The 17,759-nt window shown below is 37.5% G+C and overlaps 1 protein-coding gene across 1 annotated transcript in view; it reads left to right on the forward strand.

Annotated features, from left to right (window-relative positions):
• The window catches only part of USH2A (usherin), an 891,077-nt gene that overhangs the window by 291,603 nt on the left and 581,715 nt on the right, over window positions 1–17,759 (forward strand). The window contains 1 exon segment of the mRNA XM_037823757.1: window positions 13,999–14,157. Within this exon segment, the coding sequence (XP_037679685.1) occupies window positions 13,999–14,157 (159 nt within the window).

Raw genomic sequence — 17,759 nt, forward strand, 5'->3', positions numbered from 1 at the left:
ATTCACTTTTTCCTTCATCTCCTTGAATTAATTTAGAAGGTTTATTTGAACTTCTTTGATTAGTTGTTCCAAATTCTGTGTCTCCTCTGAAGTTGTAATTTGTTCCATTGACTGAGCTGTATCTTCCTGTTTCTTAGTATGGCTTGCAATTTTTTTTCTGGATATCTGGGCATCTGATTATACTGACGAGTTAACTCTGAAGGTCAGTCTCTCCTTTTTTAGGGATTTATTGTTGATTGGCTTTGTTTTATGGCTCTTCTTTGACACTTTGTCCAAATTATTCTGGACCTTTAGAGTAGCCCATTTTCAACTGTTTAGATTTTCTTAGCTCTTCTTCAACTGATTCTTGCCCTGTATATGTGGTACAGTTTTTTTTTTTTGTTTTTTTTTTTTAATCTTCATTTTATTGAGATATATTCACATACCACGCAGTCATACAAAACAAATCGTACTTCCGATCGTTTACAGTACCATTACATAGTGGTACATTCATCACCCAAATCAATCCCTGACACCTTAATTAGCACACACACAAAAATAACAAGAATAATAATTAGAGTGAAAAAGAGCAATTGAAGTAAAAAAGAACACTGGGTACCTTTGTCTGTTTGTTTCCTTCCCCTATTTTTCTACTCATCCATCCATAAACTAGACAAAGTGGAGTGTGGTCCTTATGGCTTTCCCAATCCCATTGTCACCCCTCATAAGCTACATTTTTATACAACTGTCTTCGAGATTCATGGGTTCTGGGTTGTAGTTTGATAGTTTCAGGTATCCACCACCAGCTACCCCAATTCTTTAGAACCTAAAAAGGGTTGTCTAAAGTGTGCATAAGAGTGCCCACCAGAGTGACCTCTCGGCTCCTTTTGGAATCTCTCTGCCACTGAAGCTTATTTCATTTCCTTTCACATCCCCCTTTTGGTCAAGAAGATGTTCTCCATCCCACGATGCCCGGTCTACATTCCTCCCCGGGAGTCATATTCCATGTTGCCAGGGAGATTCACTCCCCTGGGTGTCTGATCCCACGTAGGGGGGAGGGCAGTGATTTCACCTTTCAAGTTGGCTTAGCCAGAGAGAGAGGGCCACATCTGAGCAACAAAGAGGCATTCGGGAGGAGGCTCTTAGGCACAACCATAGGGAAGCCTAGCCTCTCATTTGCAGCAACCGTCTTCCCAAGGGTAAAACGTGTGGTAGAGGGCTCAACCCATCAAACCACCAGTCCCCTATGTCTGTGGTCATGTTAGCAACCATGGAGGTGGGGTAGGCGAATACCCCTGCATTCTCCACAGGCTCCTCAAGTGGGCACTACATCTTTTTTTTTTTTTCCTTGTTTTTCTTTTTCTTTTTTTTTTTTAACTTTCCCTTCTTTTTTAAATCAACTGTATGAAAAAAAAAGTTAAAAAGAAAACAAGCATACAATAAAAGAACATTTCAAAGAGACCATAACAAGGGAGTAAGAAAAAGACAACTAACCTAAGATAACTGCTTAACTTCCAACATGTTCCTACTTTACCCCAAGAAAGTTACCTAATATAGCAACATTTCTGTGAACTTGCTCCTACTATATCCATCAGAAATTAACAGACTATAGTCATTCCTGGGCATCCCCAGAATGTTAAATAGCTTATCTGTTCTTCTTGGATTATTGTTCCCCCTTCCTTAATTGCTCTCTATTGCTAGTTCCCCTACATTCTACATTATAAACCATTTGTTTTACATTTTTCAAAGTTCACATTACTGGTAGCATATAATATTTCTCTTTTTGTGCCTGGCTTATTTCGCTCAGCATTATGTCTTCAAGGTTCATCCATGCTGTCATATGTTTCACGAGATCGTTCCTTCTTACTGCCGCATAGTATTCCATCGTGTGTATATACCACATTTTATTTATCCACTCATCTGTTGAAGGACATTTGGGTTGTTTCCATCTCTTGGCAATTGTGAATAATGCTGCTATGAACATTGGCGTGCAGATATCTGTTCGTGTCACTGCTTTCCGACCTTCCGGGTATATACCGAGAAGTGCAATCGCTGGATCGAATGGTAACTCTATATCTAGTTTTCTAAGGAACTGCCAGACTGACTTCCAGAGTGGCTGAACCATTATACAGTCCCACCAACAATGAATAAGAGTTCCAATTTCTCCACATCCCCTCCAGCATTTGTAGTTTCCTGTTTGTTTAATGGCAGCCATTCTAACCGGTGTTAGATGGTATCTCATTGTGGTCTTAATTTGCATCTCTCTAATAGCTAGTGAAGCTGAACATTGTTTCATGCGTTTCTTGGCCATTTGTATTTCCTCTTCAGAGAACTGTCTTTTCATAACTTTTGCCCATTTTATAATTGGGCCGACTGTACTATTGTCATTGGGTTGTAGGATTTCTTTATATATGCAAGATATCAGTCTTTTGTCAGGTACATGGTTTCCAAAAATTTTTTCCCATTGAGTTGGCTGCCTCTTTACCTTTTTGAGAAATTCCTTTGAGGTGCAGAAACTTCTAAGCTTGAGGAGTTCCCATTTATCTATTTTTTCTTTTGTTGCTTGTGCTTTGGGTGTAAAGTCTAGGAAGTAGCCGCCTAATACAAGGTCTTGAAGATGTTTTCCTACATTATCTTCTAGGAGTTTTATGGTACTTTCTTTTATATTGAGATCTTTGGTCCATTTTGAGTTAATTTTTGTGTAGGGGGTGAGGTAGGGGTCCTCTTTCATTCTTTTGGATATGGATATCCAACTCTCCCAGCCCCATTTGTTGAAAAGACCATTATGACTCAGTTCAGTGACTTTGGGGGCCTTATCAAAGATCAGTCGGCCATAGATCTGAGGGTCTATCTCTGAATTCTCAATTCGATTCCATTGATCTATATGTCTGTCTTTGTGCCAGTACCATGCTGTTTTGGCAACTGTGGCTTTATAATAAGCTTCAAAGTCAGGGAGTGTAAGTCCTCCCACTTTATCTTTTTTAGAGTGTCTTTAGCAATTCGAGGCATCTTCCCTTTCCAAATAAATTTGATAACTAGCTTTTCCAAGTCTGCAAAGCAGGTTGTTGGAATTTTGATTGGGATTGCATTGAATCTGTAGATGAGTTTGGGTAGAATGGACATCTTAATGACATTTAGCCTTCCTATCCATGAACATGGAATATTTTTCCATCTTTTAAGGTCCCCTTCTATTTCTTTTAGTAGAGTTATGTAGTTTTCTTTGTATAGGTCTTTTACATCTTTGGTTAAGTTGATTCCTAGGTACTTGATTTTTTTAGTTGCTATTGAAAATGGTATCTTTTTCTTGAGTGTCTCTTCAGTTTGTTCATTTCTAGCATATAGAAACATTACTGACTTATGTGCATTAATCTTGTATCCCGCTACTTTGCTAAATTTGTTTATTAGCTCTAGTAGGTGTATCGTTGATTTCTCAGGGTTTTCTAGATATAAGATCATATCATCTGCAAACAATGACACTTTTACTTCTTCTTTTCCAATTTGGATGCCTTTTATTTCTTTGTCTTGCCGGATTGCCCTGGCTAGCACTTCCAGCACAATGTTGAATAACAGTGGTGATAGCGGGCATCCTTGTCTTGTTCCTGATCTTAGAGGGAAGGCTTTCAGTCTCTCACCATTGAGTACTATGCTGGCTGTGGGTTTTTCATATATGCTCTTTATCATGTTGAGGAAGTTTCCTTCAATTCCTACCTTTTGAAGTGTTTTTATCAAAAAGGAATGTTGGATTTTGTCAGATGCTTTTTCTGCATCTATTGAGAAGATCAATTGATTTTTCCCTTTTGACTTGTTAATGTGTTGTAATACATTGATTGATTTTCTTATGTTGAACCATCCTTGCATGCCTGGAATAAACCCCACTTGGTCATGGAGTATGATTTTTTTAATGTGTCTTTGGATTCGATTTGCAAGTATTTTGTTGAGGATTTTTGCATCTATGTTCATTAGGGAGATTGGCCGGTAGTTTTCCTTTTTTGTAGCATCTTTGCCTGGTTTTGGTATTAGACTGATGTTAGCTTCATAAAATGAGTTAGGTAGTGTTCCATTTTCTTCAATGTTTTGAAAGAGTTTGAGTAAGATTGGTGTCAGTTCTTTCTGGAAAGTTTGGTAGAATTCCCCTGTGAAGCCATCTGGGCCTGGGCATTTATTAGTGGGAAGATTTTTGATGACTGATTGGATCTCTTTGCTTGTGATGGGTTGGTTGAGGTCTTCTATTTCTTCTCTGGTCAGTCTAGGTTGTTCATATGTTTCCAGGAAATTGTCCATTTCCTCTACATTATCCAGTTTGTTGCCATACAGTTGTTCATAGTATCCTCTTATAATTTTTTTAATTTCTTCAGGATCTGAAGTTATGTCACCTTTTTCATTCATTATTTTGTTTATATGGGTCTTCTCTCTTTTTGATTTTGTCAGTCTAGCTAGGGGCTTGTCAATCTTGTTGATCTTCTCAAAGAACCAACTTTTGGTGATATTTATCCTCTCTATTGTTTTTTTGTTCTCTATGTCATTTATTTCTGCTTTAATCCTTGTTATTTCTTTTCTTGTACTTGGTTTAGGATTGGTTTGCTGTTCATTTTCTAGCTTCTTCAGTTGATCCATTAGTTCTTTGATTTTGGCTCTTTCTTCCTTTTTAATATATGCGTTTTGATTTTGGCTCTTTCTTCCTTTTTAATATATGCGTTTAGTGCTATAAATTTCCCCCTTAGCACTGCTTTTGCTGCATCCCATAGGTTTTGGTATGTTGTGTTCTCATTTTCATTCATCTCTATACATTTAGCAATTTCTCTTGCTATTTCTTCTTTAACCCACTGATTGTTTAGGAGTGTGTTGTTTAACCTCCAGGTATTTGTGAATTTTCTAAGTCTCTGATGGTTATTGACTTCTAATTGTATTCCATTGTAGTCAGAGAATGTGCTTTGAATAATTTCAATCTTTTTAAATTTATTGAGGCTTGTTTTGTGTCCCAGCATATGATCTATTCTGGAGAAAGTTCCATGAGCACTAGAAAAGTATGTGTATCCTGGTGATTTGGGATGTAATGTCCTGTAGATGTCTGTTAAATCTAATTCATTTATCAGATTGTTTAGGTTTTCAATTTCCTTATTGGTCTTCTGTCTGGTTTATCTATCTATAGGAGAGAGTGATGTGTTGAAGTCTCCCACAATTATTGTGGAAACATCAATTGCTTCCTTTAGTTTTGCCAGTGTTTCTCTCATGTATTTTGTGGCACCTTGATTGGGTGCATAGACATTTACGATTGTTATTTCTTCTTGCTGAATTGCCCCTTTTATTAGTATGTAGTGGCCTTCTTTGTCTCTCAAAACATCCCTGCATTTAAAGTCTATTTTATCTGAGATTAATATTGCTACACCTGCTTTCTTTTGGCTGTAGCTTGCATGAAATATTTTTTTCCATCCTTTCACTTTCAGTTTCTTTGTGTCCCTGTGTCTAAGATGAGTCTCTTGTATGCAACATATTGATGGTTCATTTTTTTTGATCCATTCTGCCAATCTTTATCTTTTAATTGGGGAGTTTAATCCATTTACATTCAACGTTATAACCGTGAAGGCATTTCTTGAATCAGCCATCTTATCCTTTGGTTTATGTTTGTCATATTTTTCCCCTCTGTCTATTAATATCCTTTATTGTACCCATACCGAATCTCTTTAGTACTGAACCTTTCTCCAAGTCTCTCTGTCCTTTCTTTGTTTCTCTGTCTGTAGGGCTCCCTTGAGTATCTCCAGTAGGGCAGGTCTCTTGTTAGCAAATTCTCTCAGCATTTGTTTGTCTGTGAAAAATTTAAGCTCTCTCTCAAATTTGAAGGAGAGCTTTGCTGGATAAAGTATTCTTTGCTGGAAATTTTTCTCGCTCAGAATTTTAAATATATCATGCCACTGCCTTCTTGCCTCCATGGTGGCTGCTGAGTAGTCACTACTTAGCCTTATGCTGTTTCCTTTGTATGTGATGAATTGCTTTTCTCTTGCTGCTTTCAGAACTTGCTCCTTCTCTTCTTCTTGGGAAGTTGTGGTGTTTAGTGAATTTTCTCAGCCACTGGATTATTGCATTTTGTCTCAGAGCTCTCTTAGTTCTGCTCTTGACTTGACCTGCCCAAATTGCAAGTCTTTGAAGCTTTCTGTATTGGGCTTCTTAGAGTAATTGTTTTAGAAAAAGAAAAAAAGGATTAAAAAAAAAAAAAAAAAAAAAAAGGGCCCTCCTCAGAGATCTAATGGGTTATTGAAATGCTAAGAGACAAAGCAACCAGGGCCGTTAAGGAAAGGTCCACAGGGCAGAGAGATCAGCTTTTCTTTGGGATTTGCATATGCGCCTCAGGGCCTGAGCTCAGGCCTGAGCTCTGCCCTTCCCCTTTCTATGTTCACCAGAACTCCAAAAATCCTCCGCTTTTATTTTGGAGTTTTTCGTGTTGTTTTTTTTCTCTATGCCTGTCTCCTCTCTGCTGGGATGGCTGCTCTCAGATTCTCTGGTGTCTGGTCTCAGTCTATCTATGGTTGGAGTTTGGATCAGTAGAATGAGTTTCCGATAAGGGCTGCCACTGCAGTTCTCCCTTCTCCTTCCCGGAGCTGACAGCCCCTCCTCCCACGGGACTGAGCCTGGCAGGGAGGGGCGCGGGTCCCTTGGCTGCAAAAACTTACAGATTTCGCTGATCTCAGCAGTTCCACGTTTTCATGAGTGTTGTATGAAGTATGCCCGAAGTCAGATTGCTCTGTGGTGTCCAGTCCACGCAGTTCCTGGCTTTCTACCTACTTTCCCGGAGGAGTAACTAAAACATACAGCTCACCAGTCTGCCATCTTGCCCCTCCTGTGTGGTACAGTTTTAAAGATTGCACTTTTTGTGTAATTGTTTTACCTCCAAGAGAAAGCTTCCTTTCCTCCATTCCTTTTCCAGGGATCTTGATTTGTTTTGTTTGTTTTTGTGCAGAATTTTCTCTCCAGCTGCTGTGATTTGGTTAAATACTCTTCCTCATTTAGTGCCCCCTTTTCTTTATACTTTTCAATTCTGGGACCAGTCCTGTCTATCCCAGCTTATATTGGTTCAGGCCCCCCCCCCCCTTTTTTTTTCTCTATGGCTTTTCAGCCTCCAGTTAGATCCCTGTTAAGGTATTCTGTTGGGAGGAAGATGAGGTCAATTCAGAAAGGTGGTCAATCTGGAGAAGTCTGTTTTGCATTTATGTCATCCAGCCCATAGAAACTTGATTGAGTGTGTGCAACTCTTGCCAACAATTCTGCTGCAGCCTCTCTCCGTCTCCCTCACTCTCTCTTTTTTACTCCATGGGGACCCCTTTATATACAGCATACAGAACAACTCAGTGGCTTGTGTTCTGCCCTGGGCATCTGTGGACTTGGGTCCCTGTGCCAGGATGTGGGTGTAGTTCTGACTCATTTCTGTGGGTGTAGTTCTGACTCATTTCTGTGGGTGGCTTTATAGTCTGTATTCGTGGCTGGAGAGACCTAGGTTGTGCTGCCTCTACATGACTCCTAGGCTGTGTGGGACTGAGTGTGGGAGACAGGTATGGACTGATGGGTCTGGGACAGGAATTTACTACTTGTTTTTGGAGATTATTTTTCTTTTTCTTCAATTCAGCATTTGTGGAGTCTTTCTCCAGTCTCTATCATTCTCCCAAGTTCTAAACAAGTGGGATCTGTCCTTTTGTTCATTGATTTTGAGGGGTGATTTTTCCAGGGGATGTCTTATGTCACCATGTTGTTGATATTGCTTCTGTTAACAGCTGGCTTTTTAAACAATGGAATGGAAATCGATGATACCCAATCTTCCATTTCCTGCCTACCCCAAAGCCTAAGTTTACATGGAGAGATGGGGGAGGGGAGGAAAGGTAAGGGAGAGGGTGGTGGGGAAGAAAAAATGGGACAGGGAAGAGAGTACAAGAGGATAAGAGATAGAGAAAGAGAGAGAAAAAACATTTATTTCATCTTTCTGCTTCTTACCTGTTTCCAATCAATCACTCCCCATTAAGTAGCATCAGGTCCAGATTAGTAGTTCTTCTATTGTTGTTTTCTCTCTTATGTAAGTATTAAGAAGACACTGTAAATTCACAAAGCTCTGTTTTCAGTGAATGACTCTCACAAAGAATTTAAATGTTTAGAGATTCAGCCAGCCATTATTGCTATAGGATATCTTATCATCTGGTTTTCAATTTCAATAAAGAAAGCATCATTTGTTTCCTCCAAGTGGTCAGGCAGCCTATAGTGTAATTCCCCAATGTTGTTTCTATTACTTGATCTGTTTATCCTAAGCCACATGCTACTATTGTGGTTTTGCCATCAGACTTTAAGTTCCATGCAGGAAATGTATGTGAGACACTTTCCCATAGGGATATTAAGATAGAACATAATTTTCCCTTTAGAAAATATTACTTATATGTGTCCATTGCTAAAGAAGCCCTTTAAGTTTTGGGGGATGCAATATATATGTTTATATTAGCCTCAGAATAACCCTGAGCATTATACATGAACAACTTCTTCTTATAGATGAGGAAAGATTCAGAGAGTAAAAAGTACCCAAGCCAAGATTCAAACTCATGACTACCAAACAGATGTATTACAATATTAGACTTGTTCTTTAAAAGAGAATCTGGCAAATGGAACAACCATTCTTGGCATTTTGATGAATGAATGTGTATTTCCTTAGAATTCTACTTTGAGCGCATAAAGGTAGGTCCAAGATAGCTCATACTCAGGATTTCATATTTATTCTTAGAGTCATGCTGAACCATATAACCTTTCATGTCTGTGAAAATTCTCATTCAAATGCCAGATGGGTATTATATATTTATACTGTAAAGTCAAACAAGGTTTTTGTAGAGTTGCTCCTAACAAGTAATCAACTTTAAACATTTGAAATGAGCCTATGTGTGCTAAGAATTTTTGGTGACAAGGAAATGTTCATGTAAAGCAAATCATTTTCTATACCCTTTGACATGAGACTGAACCATTTTTCTCTCCTTTAATTAGCCCCAAAGAGTTTCACTGTCTTAGCAAATAGTCTAAAAGTTTTGTTTTCTCTAACTCTGAAATCTGTCTTGATCCTGGTAGCATACAGAGTTTAGATATAATCACTAATATTAACTAAAGAAATATTAAATTGCCATGGATTGCAAGGTTCTTTGAGAGTGCAATAAATGAGGCAGAGTATGAATATTTGTGGCTCCAGCAAAAACAACAGAGTTTAGATCCCTAAGTTAAAATCCACTAAAAGTGCTCAATCAAAGCGACCATATCAAATATGGCAATACCTGAGTTCAAAAATATAATGTTCTATTTTGGAATAGTTCTCTTTTCTAGTGTTCTATTGATTGTTAATACTTTTGTCCTATATTTAAATAGACATATTGCAATTCCAAATTGCAAATTCCAAAGAAGAAAAAGACAAAAGGGGAACAATAAGAATGTATCTTGCTTGAATAGTTTCTTTAAAAATATGATGTAAATATTATCTGCTATCACATCAGACACATTGTCTTTAGAAAGCTTTGATGGTTTGAAAGTTTATGTCCCCCCAGAAAAGTATGTTCTCAAAGCTGACCATTCCTGTGTGTGTGGACCCATTGTAAGTAGTGAGTAGGAGCTTCATGTGAGATGTGACCCACGTCATTCAGGGTGGGCCTTAATCCTCTTATTGGAGTCCTTTGTAAGAGAATGGAACTCAGACAGAGAGAAAGTCACAGAAGCAAGAAGCTCAAATCAGTGAAACCCAGAAGAAAAGCGAGAGACCAGCAGATGCCACCATGTGCCTTGCCATGTGACAGAGGAACCAAGGATCACCTACAGCCAGTCTTCAGGAAGAAAGTATTATCTTGATGATGCCTTGATTTGGACATTGTCACAGCCTCAGAACTGTAGGCTTGTAAGCTAATAAATTTCCATTACTAAAAGCCAACTCATTTTAAGGTATCTGCTTTCGGCAGCCTAGCAAACAAAAACAGTTTTTTGTACCAGGAAGGTGGGTTGCTGCTATTTCAAAAACCAAAAGTTTTTTTTTTTTTTTTAAATGCTTTGTAATTGGCTAATGAGTGTACAGGTGCTAATAATTATGAGGTGCTTGATAGAAAAGGCCTCGATCACTTTGAAGAGATCTTGGTAGAAATATAGATGCTAATGTTACTTCCAATGAGGCCTTAGACAGAAATGATAAACATGTCATTACAAAGTGGAAGAAAGGTGATCCTTATTTTAAAGTGGCAGAGCTTTTTTTTTTTTTTTGAATCCTGATGTTGGATGGAGGGCAGAATATGAAAGTGACAAACTTGGATATTTAGCTAAGGAGATTTCCAAACTAAATGTGGAAAGGGTGGCTTGGCTTCTCCTTGCAACTTATAGTAAAATGTGAGAAGAAAGGAATAAGCTAAGAACTGAACTACTGGGTACAAAGAAACCAGAAATTGATGGTTTGGAAAATTCTGAACTTCAGCAAAAAGATTCCCCAGAGAATACTACTCCATGCTCGGATTTAACTGATCATGGAACCAGTCAGCCATTTCAGTGCAAGTCAGGACTGGAAATGCAATTATACAGAAAGGATTTGTGGGAAGTCCTACTGTCTGATGGTTTGGACTCCTGTGTACTACCTGTGAAACCAACAAGCTTTTTATGAGATCTGTATGAACAGAACTACTGCCAGCCTGGACTAAAGGGGACAATAAAGGGACAGACTGAAGGAAAAATGACTTCAAAGGCAGAACCATGGAAGCTGAGGTCTGGACTGAAGACATTTTCTTGGGTCAAGAGAGCAGACCCACCCATGTATGTGGAAAGGATGAGTATTCATACCCTAGAGCTTGGAGAGGGCAGGCCTTCTGCCCTATTGTTCAGGAAGAGTGTTACCATCCCAGTGTTCTCAGTTGCTTGGGGGAATGCAGAGAGCCTGGATGTCACCTCAATGCTTGCAGATGTTGGCGACTTCACCCCAGTATTTGGAGAGAATGCCACTGTGCAAGCACATGAAAAGTGTGGTGTTGCCGCTCTATCAGGCCCTGAGGACAAGGCATTGTTCAATAGATGACTCTCAGACATTGACATCTAATGGAGTATTCACTGCAGGGTTTTGGAATTGTTTGGGACCAGTGACTTCTGTTTACTTTCTAATTTCTTCTTACGGGAATGTTTATCCTATGAATGTCCCTCCTTTGTATGTTAGTAGCATATAACTCGTTCTCTAAGTTTCACAGTTCCACAGTTGGAGTGGAATTTTGCCCCAGGACAGACTACAGCCATAATCAAGTTTGATAAGACTTTGTACTTAATATTGTTACTGAATTGATTTAAGGCTTGTGGGATATTTTGATTGAATGAATGTATTTGCACATGGAAAGAACATGTCTTTTTGGGGGTACAGAGGGCGCAGTGTGATGGTTTTGTACACCAGAAAAGTATGTTCTTAAATCTAATCCATTCCTCTGGGTGTGGACCCATTATAAGCAGGATCTTTTGGTGAGTGGGATCTTAGCTTAAGCTAACATGTGACTCACCGCACTCAGGGTGGGTCTTAATCCTCTTATTGGAGTCCTTTACAAGAAAATGAAATACAGACAAAGAGAGAAAAAGCCATGGAAGCAAGAAGCTGAAAGCAACAAAACCCAAAAGAGAATGGAGAGACCAGCAGTCAGTTGGGAGCCAGTCTTCAGGACAAAAGCATTGTCTTGATGATGCCTCGATTTGGACATTATCACAGCTTTAAAACTGTAAGCTAATAAATTCCCATAGTTAAAACCAATACATTTTATGGTATCTGCTTTTGGCAGCCTAGCAAACTAGAATAGAAGCCTATGCATAATATGTAGAATTTTATATATTTCAAATCACTGTCTCGAAAGCCTGTCTTATTAAAGTTTTATTAAAATGTTATTACTGGATTATATCATGGTCTTTAAAAGGACTCATGAGTACTGACGAATTAGCAGTAGCACTTAGTTGAAAGTATCTGCCCCATATGCAGCATATCTTCTGTTTACTTCTCCACACTTCTCCACCCTGTTCTGTCCTCCAAGATGCTGTGTGGTCTACATCAGCTGGCTCTCTTGCCCACTGCCTGTCAGTTGGGTTAAGGTACCAGGAGTGACCTTCCAGCCATCTGGAGGGTTGGAAGAAAGGGAATATTTAATGCCCCAGCTCCCTCTCTCGAGGTAGGGGTGGCCTTGAGTTGGCTGCACCACACCCCCATAAGTGGTCACAGCTACTGTCAGGTGATGCTCTTCATATTGCCCTCTCTGTGCCTGGGTTCTGATGGCCACACCTCTGTGTATTCTTTCAGTGTGCAGAAAAGCAGGCCTGACTGCTTCATTTTGGAAAGATCTGCTTACAAAGTTTAGCTCTTGGCTGTCATCAGGAAATGTGGATTCTGGGCAGGTTCCTACCGTTCCCAGATCTGTTGAAGGTGGCTCATTATTCCTAAAATTTTTTACAAAAGGTGTGGTTTTAGGCTGAATACCTGCTTTCCTTTGAAGAATGTGGAATTTGGGTATGTGCCAGGTAGAGGCTGCCTACATGAACAGCCCCCAATAAAACCCTGGGCACTGAGTTTCTAACAGCATTTCACAACTTGTAGCTGAGGGAATTAAGTGCATCCTGTGTGACCATTGGGAGAGGACCCTTGGAAGCTTGTGCTTTGTTTCCCTTGAACTTCACCCCATGTGATTTTCCCCTTTGTTGATTGTATCTTTTTGCTATGCTAAATTTTAGCCATGAATACAACTATATATTGAGTTCTTTGAGTTCTTTAGGCTAGTCATTGAATCTGATGGTGGTTTTGAGGACCTTTGACATAAATAGTAAAAGTGCTCTGCTGTTACCATACCCCAGAGTACTGACCCATTTCTTTTGGTTTCCTTACACTTTGCCTACCCTTTTGAAAAGGGTCCCTTTGTGAAACACTCCTCAAATTATCCAGTTTGAATGTGCTATCATTCTTTTTCCTGAGACCCTGACTGAGTCACCCAGTAATTGCAAATATTTCACATGAAAATGATGATTTTTTGATCAATTAATTCATTTCTGTACATGACTTTTAAAAATATCTTAGCAAAAGTATTAATGATTTTAAAAATAAGTTAGCATATCATCCTGTACTTTTGACGTCTTATTTAATGAGAATATCTGATAAGGTTATGTTTCTCTAAATGGATGGAAGATTATTGTATCCTGTTAACCCAGAAGGGGGTAAATGAACTGGTAGTTGATTGTCCTTAAGAAATAGTTTAGGCATTGTTTTTTTCCTTTACCTTTGTGTATTCTGGTAAAAAAGCTCAGTCTCCAAAATTAGGATACTAAGAAAAATTTATATTGATAGGAGGCAATATTTTTATGGTATATAGTTTTATTATACCAAATATCACTAAAATGTGAGGTAAATGTTCTCATATGCCTGATGGAAGCAATCATGTTATATCTTTAAAACAAAATTGTCTATGTATTCATATAGTATGTTCAAACCTTGTCTGTTAATATTTAGGCTATTTAACATCCATAGATATTTGTATCACCAAGTATTATTCTTTCTTTTACAATGTGCTATGTGAGGGAAGATGAGCCATTGTGCTTAATGGAATGGAAAACTTCCTCTTAAAAAGCCAAAAATTATGCTACCTAAATTTCAAGTTTTAATGGAACACATTTATGTCAACTTTTAAATTAATTAAGTAAAAATAAAATTATGTAAGCTTGGATAGCTTCTCAAGAAAAGGCAAAGAAAGACATACTTAATGTAATATGTTCTGTTTTTTTTTTTCCCCTCTAACTACATTGATGTCAGTGGGTTTGACCTACAAATTTGTTTTATGCTCATAAATAAAAAGCATTGTTTTAGAGAACTCATGGTGCATACTCTTTGTTTACGAATGTATTGGTAAACCACATGTCTTCTTGATAAACTTCTTTGCTGAATCAGAAAACTTCTTTGCTGGCTATCTTACTTCAGTTTATTTGTGTGTTTATTGATTTCTTTTGCTAATAAATGGTCTCTCCATTGTAATCTAGCTCCATCCCAGCAACCTCCACCCAGAGGACAAGTTCAAAGTTCTTCGGCTATCAATCTCTCCTGGAGTCCACCTGATTCTCCAAATGCCCACTGGCTCACTTACAGTTTATTCAGGGATGGCTTTGAAATCTATACAACTGAAGATCAGTACCCATACAGTGAGTTTAAGGGTTTGGGAATGGAAAATTATAATAATGCTGAGAATTGATACATTGGTTAGGCTATTTGACTTTGAGGATAAATGTGGTTTCCTCTGTCTAGCACTAAGTATTTTGTGCAGTGAGAGAAATACAAATTTCACTAGTAGTCAAAGAAATGTGATAAAAGTGAGATATTTAATGCTTATCAAACTCTCAAAGATTAAAAAAATTATCTAGTGTTGATGTGAGGATGTGGGGAAGCTGGAACTTCCATTAACTGCTGGGGTTTCTGTGTGGGCTAATTGGAGCAACTTTTCATGGGAGATAAATTGTTAAAATGTATAGAAAAACTTTACGTTTTTGCCTACCATTTGATCCAGCAAATCTACTTTAGGGAATTTATTATTATCAAATATTTCTATTACAATGGATTCAAAATTTAAGATTCCTAGACTAAAAAACTGACTTTTTAAAAAACTTGAATCAAAATAATGTTCAAGTAAATAATGCAGTTTTATGCATATTTTACTATTTTCAAAAGATAGAACACATACCGTGAACTTAAAATGAAAGAGGAAGGATATGAGCTAAACATGAAGACTATCTTTACAGCTGTAACTTTTGTGAAAATCTTAAAGGAGCTTGTAGAAATCAAACTGTTGAGACCCATTGTCTTTCATGATATTTACTTGGGTGTTTTAGATATAATTTCTCTAAAGGCCCAATGATGAACTAGAAATTTTTACATTTCTCTGAGTTTTGCTTCCAGTCATGTTTAGTTACAAGCTTAAGAAACTTTGGAACAGATACCAAATCAATTTTCCTTTTTGTTCTATTTTATACCTAATGTTCCAAAATTCTAGGTTGACAGGCATAATTAGAACAATGTATAAAACTATAACAAAATAGTGCAGTTACATAACCTTCTTCAAAACAAATGTTTAGGCGGATGCCTTGCTTTAAGATATCAACTAACTTTAAAATTAAACTTCTGCATAGAATACAATTTTATTTTGTATATAATTAAAATAGGTTACATTTTGCACCTAGTTCCATATAACTTGCATCTAGCTTATTATGTCCATCACTTTCTCTCAACTCTAAATGTCTCTTCAGTATTCTGTCTTCTTTGGAGTTAATGGAAACTCCACTTCATGATACAGATTGCAGAGGAAAATGAACATCTGTCCACATCTGCCATGTTGGCAAAGCATACTAAAAATCTGCTCCTAGGATGTTTATTTTCTTCCAAATATCAGCATGATCCAGGTGTCCTGAAACTTTTGTGATACAGGAAAAGAGAATTATAAAAATATTGAAAGTAATTTTGAAGATGACAATACCCCTGGTTGGATTATTTCTGAAGCTGTGAATTAGGATCACCCTATTTTTGATATAGTATAATTCAATAGTAAAATTAAACTTAAAACTATCAATGCTACCCTTAAATACAGAAATAGTTTATCCATAGTAATATATCGTGATCTATTTTCTAAAACGTTACTTGTGAATACAGTGTTCTGGTTCTTTTTCATGATTGAGCTAATACAGAATCCAAATCACAGTTTCTTACACAAAATGGATATTTATTCACTAATCAGACATTTATATGATCTTATTAAGGTATCATTTCCTAAAACCTTATTTTTTCATAAAAAATGCTGCTTCTGGCATTTCTTGACAATCACTATAATTAATGATGTGAAAATTATCTGCTTGATGGCATTTAAACAGTGAGAACAATTGGTTAATGTTGTCAGAACTTTGTTTCATTCTAATAATACCCTTATGTTTATTACTCTATTCCCAGTGTCTGGATAGCATGTGTAATATGAAGAGGAAACACTATTTATATACAGCTGGATGAACACAAACCTTTGGGTTAAATAAAAGCATTTGAATTATAGATGGAGAATCGTTGAACTTTTCAAAGAAAATTAATAGTGTTGTCTTCCAAGCAAGTTTGGTTATTTGGTTGAGACCATTATAGAGTTCCGTGTTATAATAAAAACTTTTACTATCTGGCTGCTGTACTATGGGATTCCCTATATGGTTTCCAACCTCAGATTATGATATACTGTCTTGCCAGCATTCATAAATCTTACCTATCATTTGTTATACATATCACACTAATAATGGTGAACTGATTCTAAAATGTGTGATAAATTGCCCTTTTAAAAATAAGCTAAGGAATAGTCAATAATAATATTCCTAAATAAAATTTCACTCACTTGCATTCTTATATGCTTTCAGAAGAAGTGAAAGGTGTAAATGTCAAGTTAGCCCTTTGGGAATTGTACGTAATCAGCAACTAATATTATCTCTGCTGTAGCCCCAATCTGGATTGCCCATGGAAAGGTGTCTTTTGTGTCATAGGTATGAAGAGTTATAACTGTAGGAAATAGGACTCATGTTCATTTTGGGGTTTTAGGGAGTGGTCATTAAATTTATTTGTATGTTCCTATTCAAGTTTGGAACCAAAGGAGGACGAGGTATAGGAATCAGGCAGAGTGAAATTAAAACTAAAAGTCATTTTCCTCACTGATAAAACAGATTGGAGATTATAGTCTCTTTCCTGCAAGCAATCACATTAGAAGAGTGGAAAACATCAATGGACTGATATGAGTATGCTTTGCTTCCTTTTCCAAATTCACAATCAGATAAGTCATTCCTCCTCTGGCATGACATGAGTGGGGAGATAGCCCTTGCATGTTACTCTAGGGAATCCTTCCACAAGGAAAACGAGTGAATGATTATTGCTACATGTGACCTTCACTTACATCACCTAGGCACATTAACATAGTTTAAGTTTAGAGTTTTAGACAATAGTGTATCATAGTGAACCCTGCGATTTTGTACCTGTCTTTATAATTCATTTCTACCATTATTTGTATTATCGTTTATTATCTCTTACTGCCTCAAGGAAACAAAGTAACCAGGGGTAAGATGGTTTAGTATTTCATAGAGGAACAAACAAAAAATATAGGGATGGGATGAGAAAGAAAACTGAAGAGAAGATGACAAGCAATTGTTTTTATAAGGCTTCTTCCTATTCTTAATACTCTTTCCTAAAGAAATCAGTCAAATGTATATGGAAAAATTATTCATTCATCCATTCAGTAAAATTTTATTCAGTGCTTACTTCTGATGAGGAACTGTACCAGCCACTAGAAATATAAAGATGGAAGAAACAGTTCTTATCATTGAGAGGGGGAGATAGATTAGTACACCAAAATTACAATATAATATATTGAATGCTGAACGGGAGTGCTGAGGAAGCACTTGGGCAGGTGAGGGGCAGTGACCATCCTGTGGTGGTGCTTATGGTGATTTGGAACCATTGAAAGTTTCACAGTAAGGAGGTGTCACGTGAGCTGAATTGGCTGGATACTGCAGTTGAGGAAAGTGATCCTCATGGAAGAAATTGCCTGTGCAAGGTATAGAGGAATGTGTGAAAATGATGGAAATTGAAAAAACTTGAAGAGCTCCATGTAGCCTTGCTGTATGGTACATGGGGGGAGAGCCAAAAACTAGGATGTGTATCAGCCAAGATAACAAGTTTGTGCGGAGCAAAGGGGTATGGATGTTACCCTGAAAGTACAGAAGTTTGTGATAAAAGA

Source organism: Choloepus didactylus, chromosome 2 (assembly GCF_015220235.1).
Source record: "Choloepus didactylus isolate mChoDid1 chromosome 2, mChoDid1.pri, whole genome shotgun sequence".
NCBI classification, from domain to species: Eukaryota; Metazoa; Chordata; class Mammalia; order Pilosa; family Megalonychidae; genus Choloepus; species Choloepus didactylus.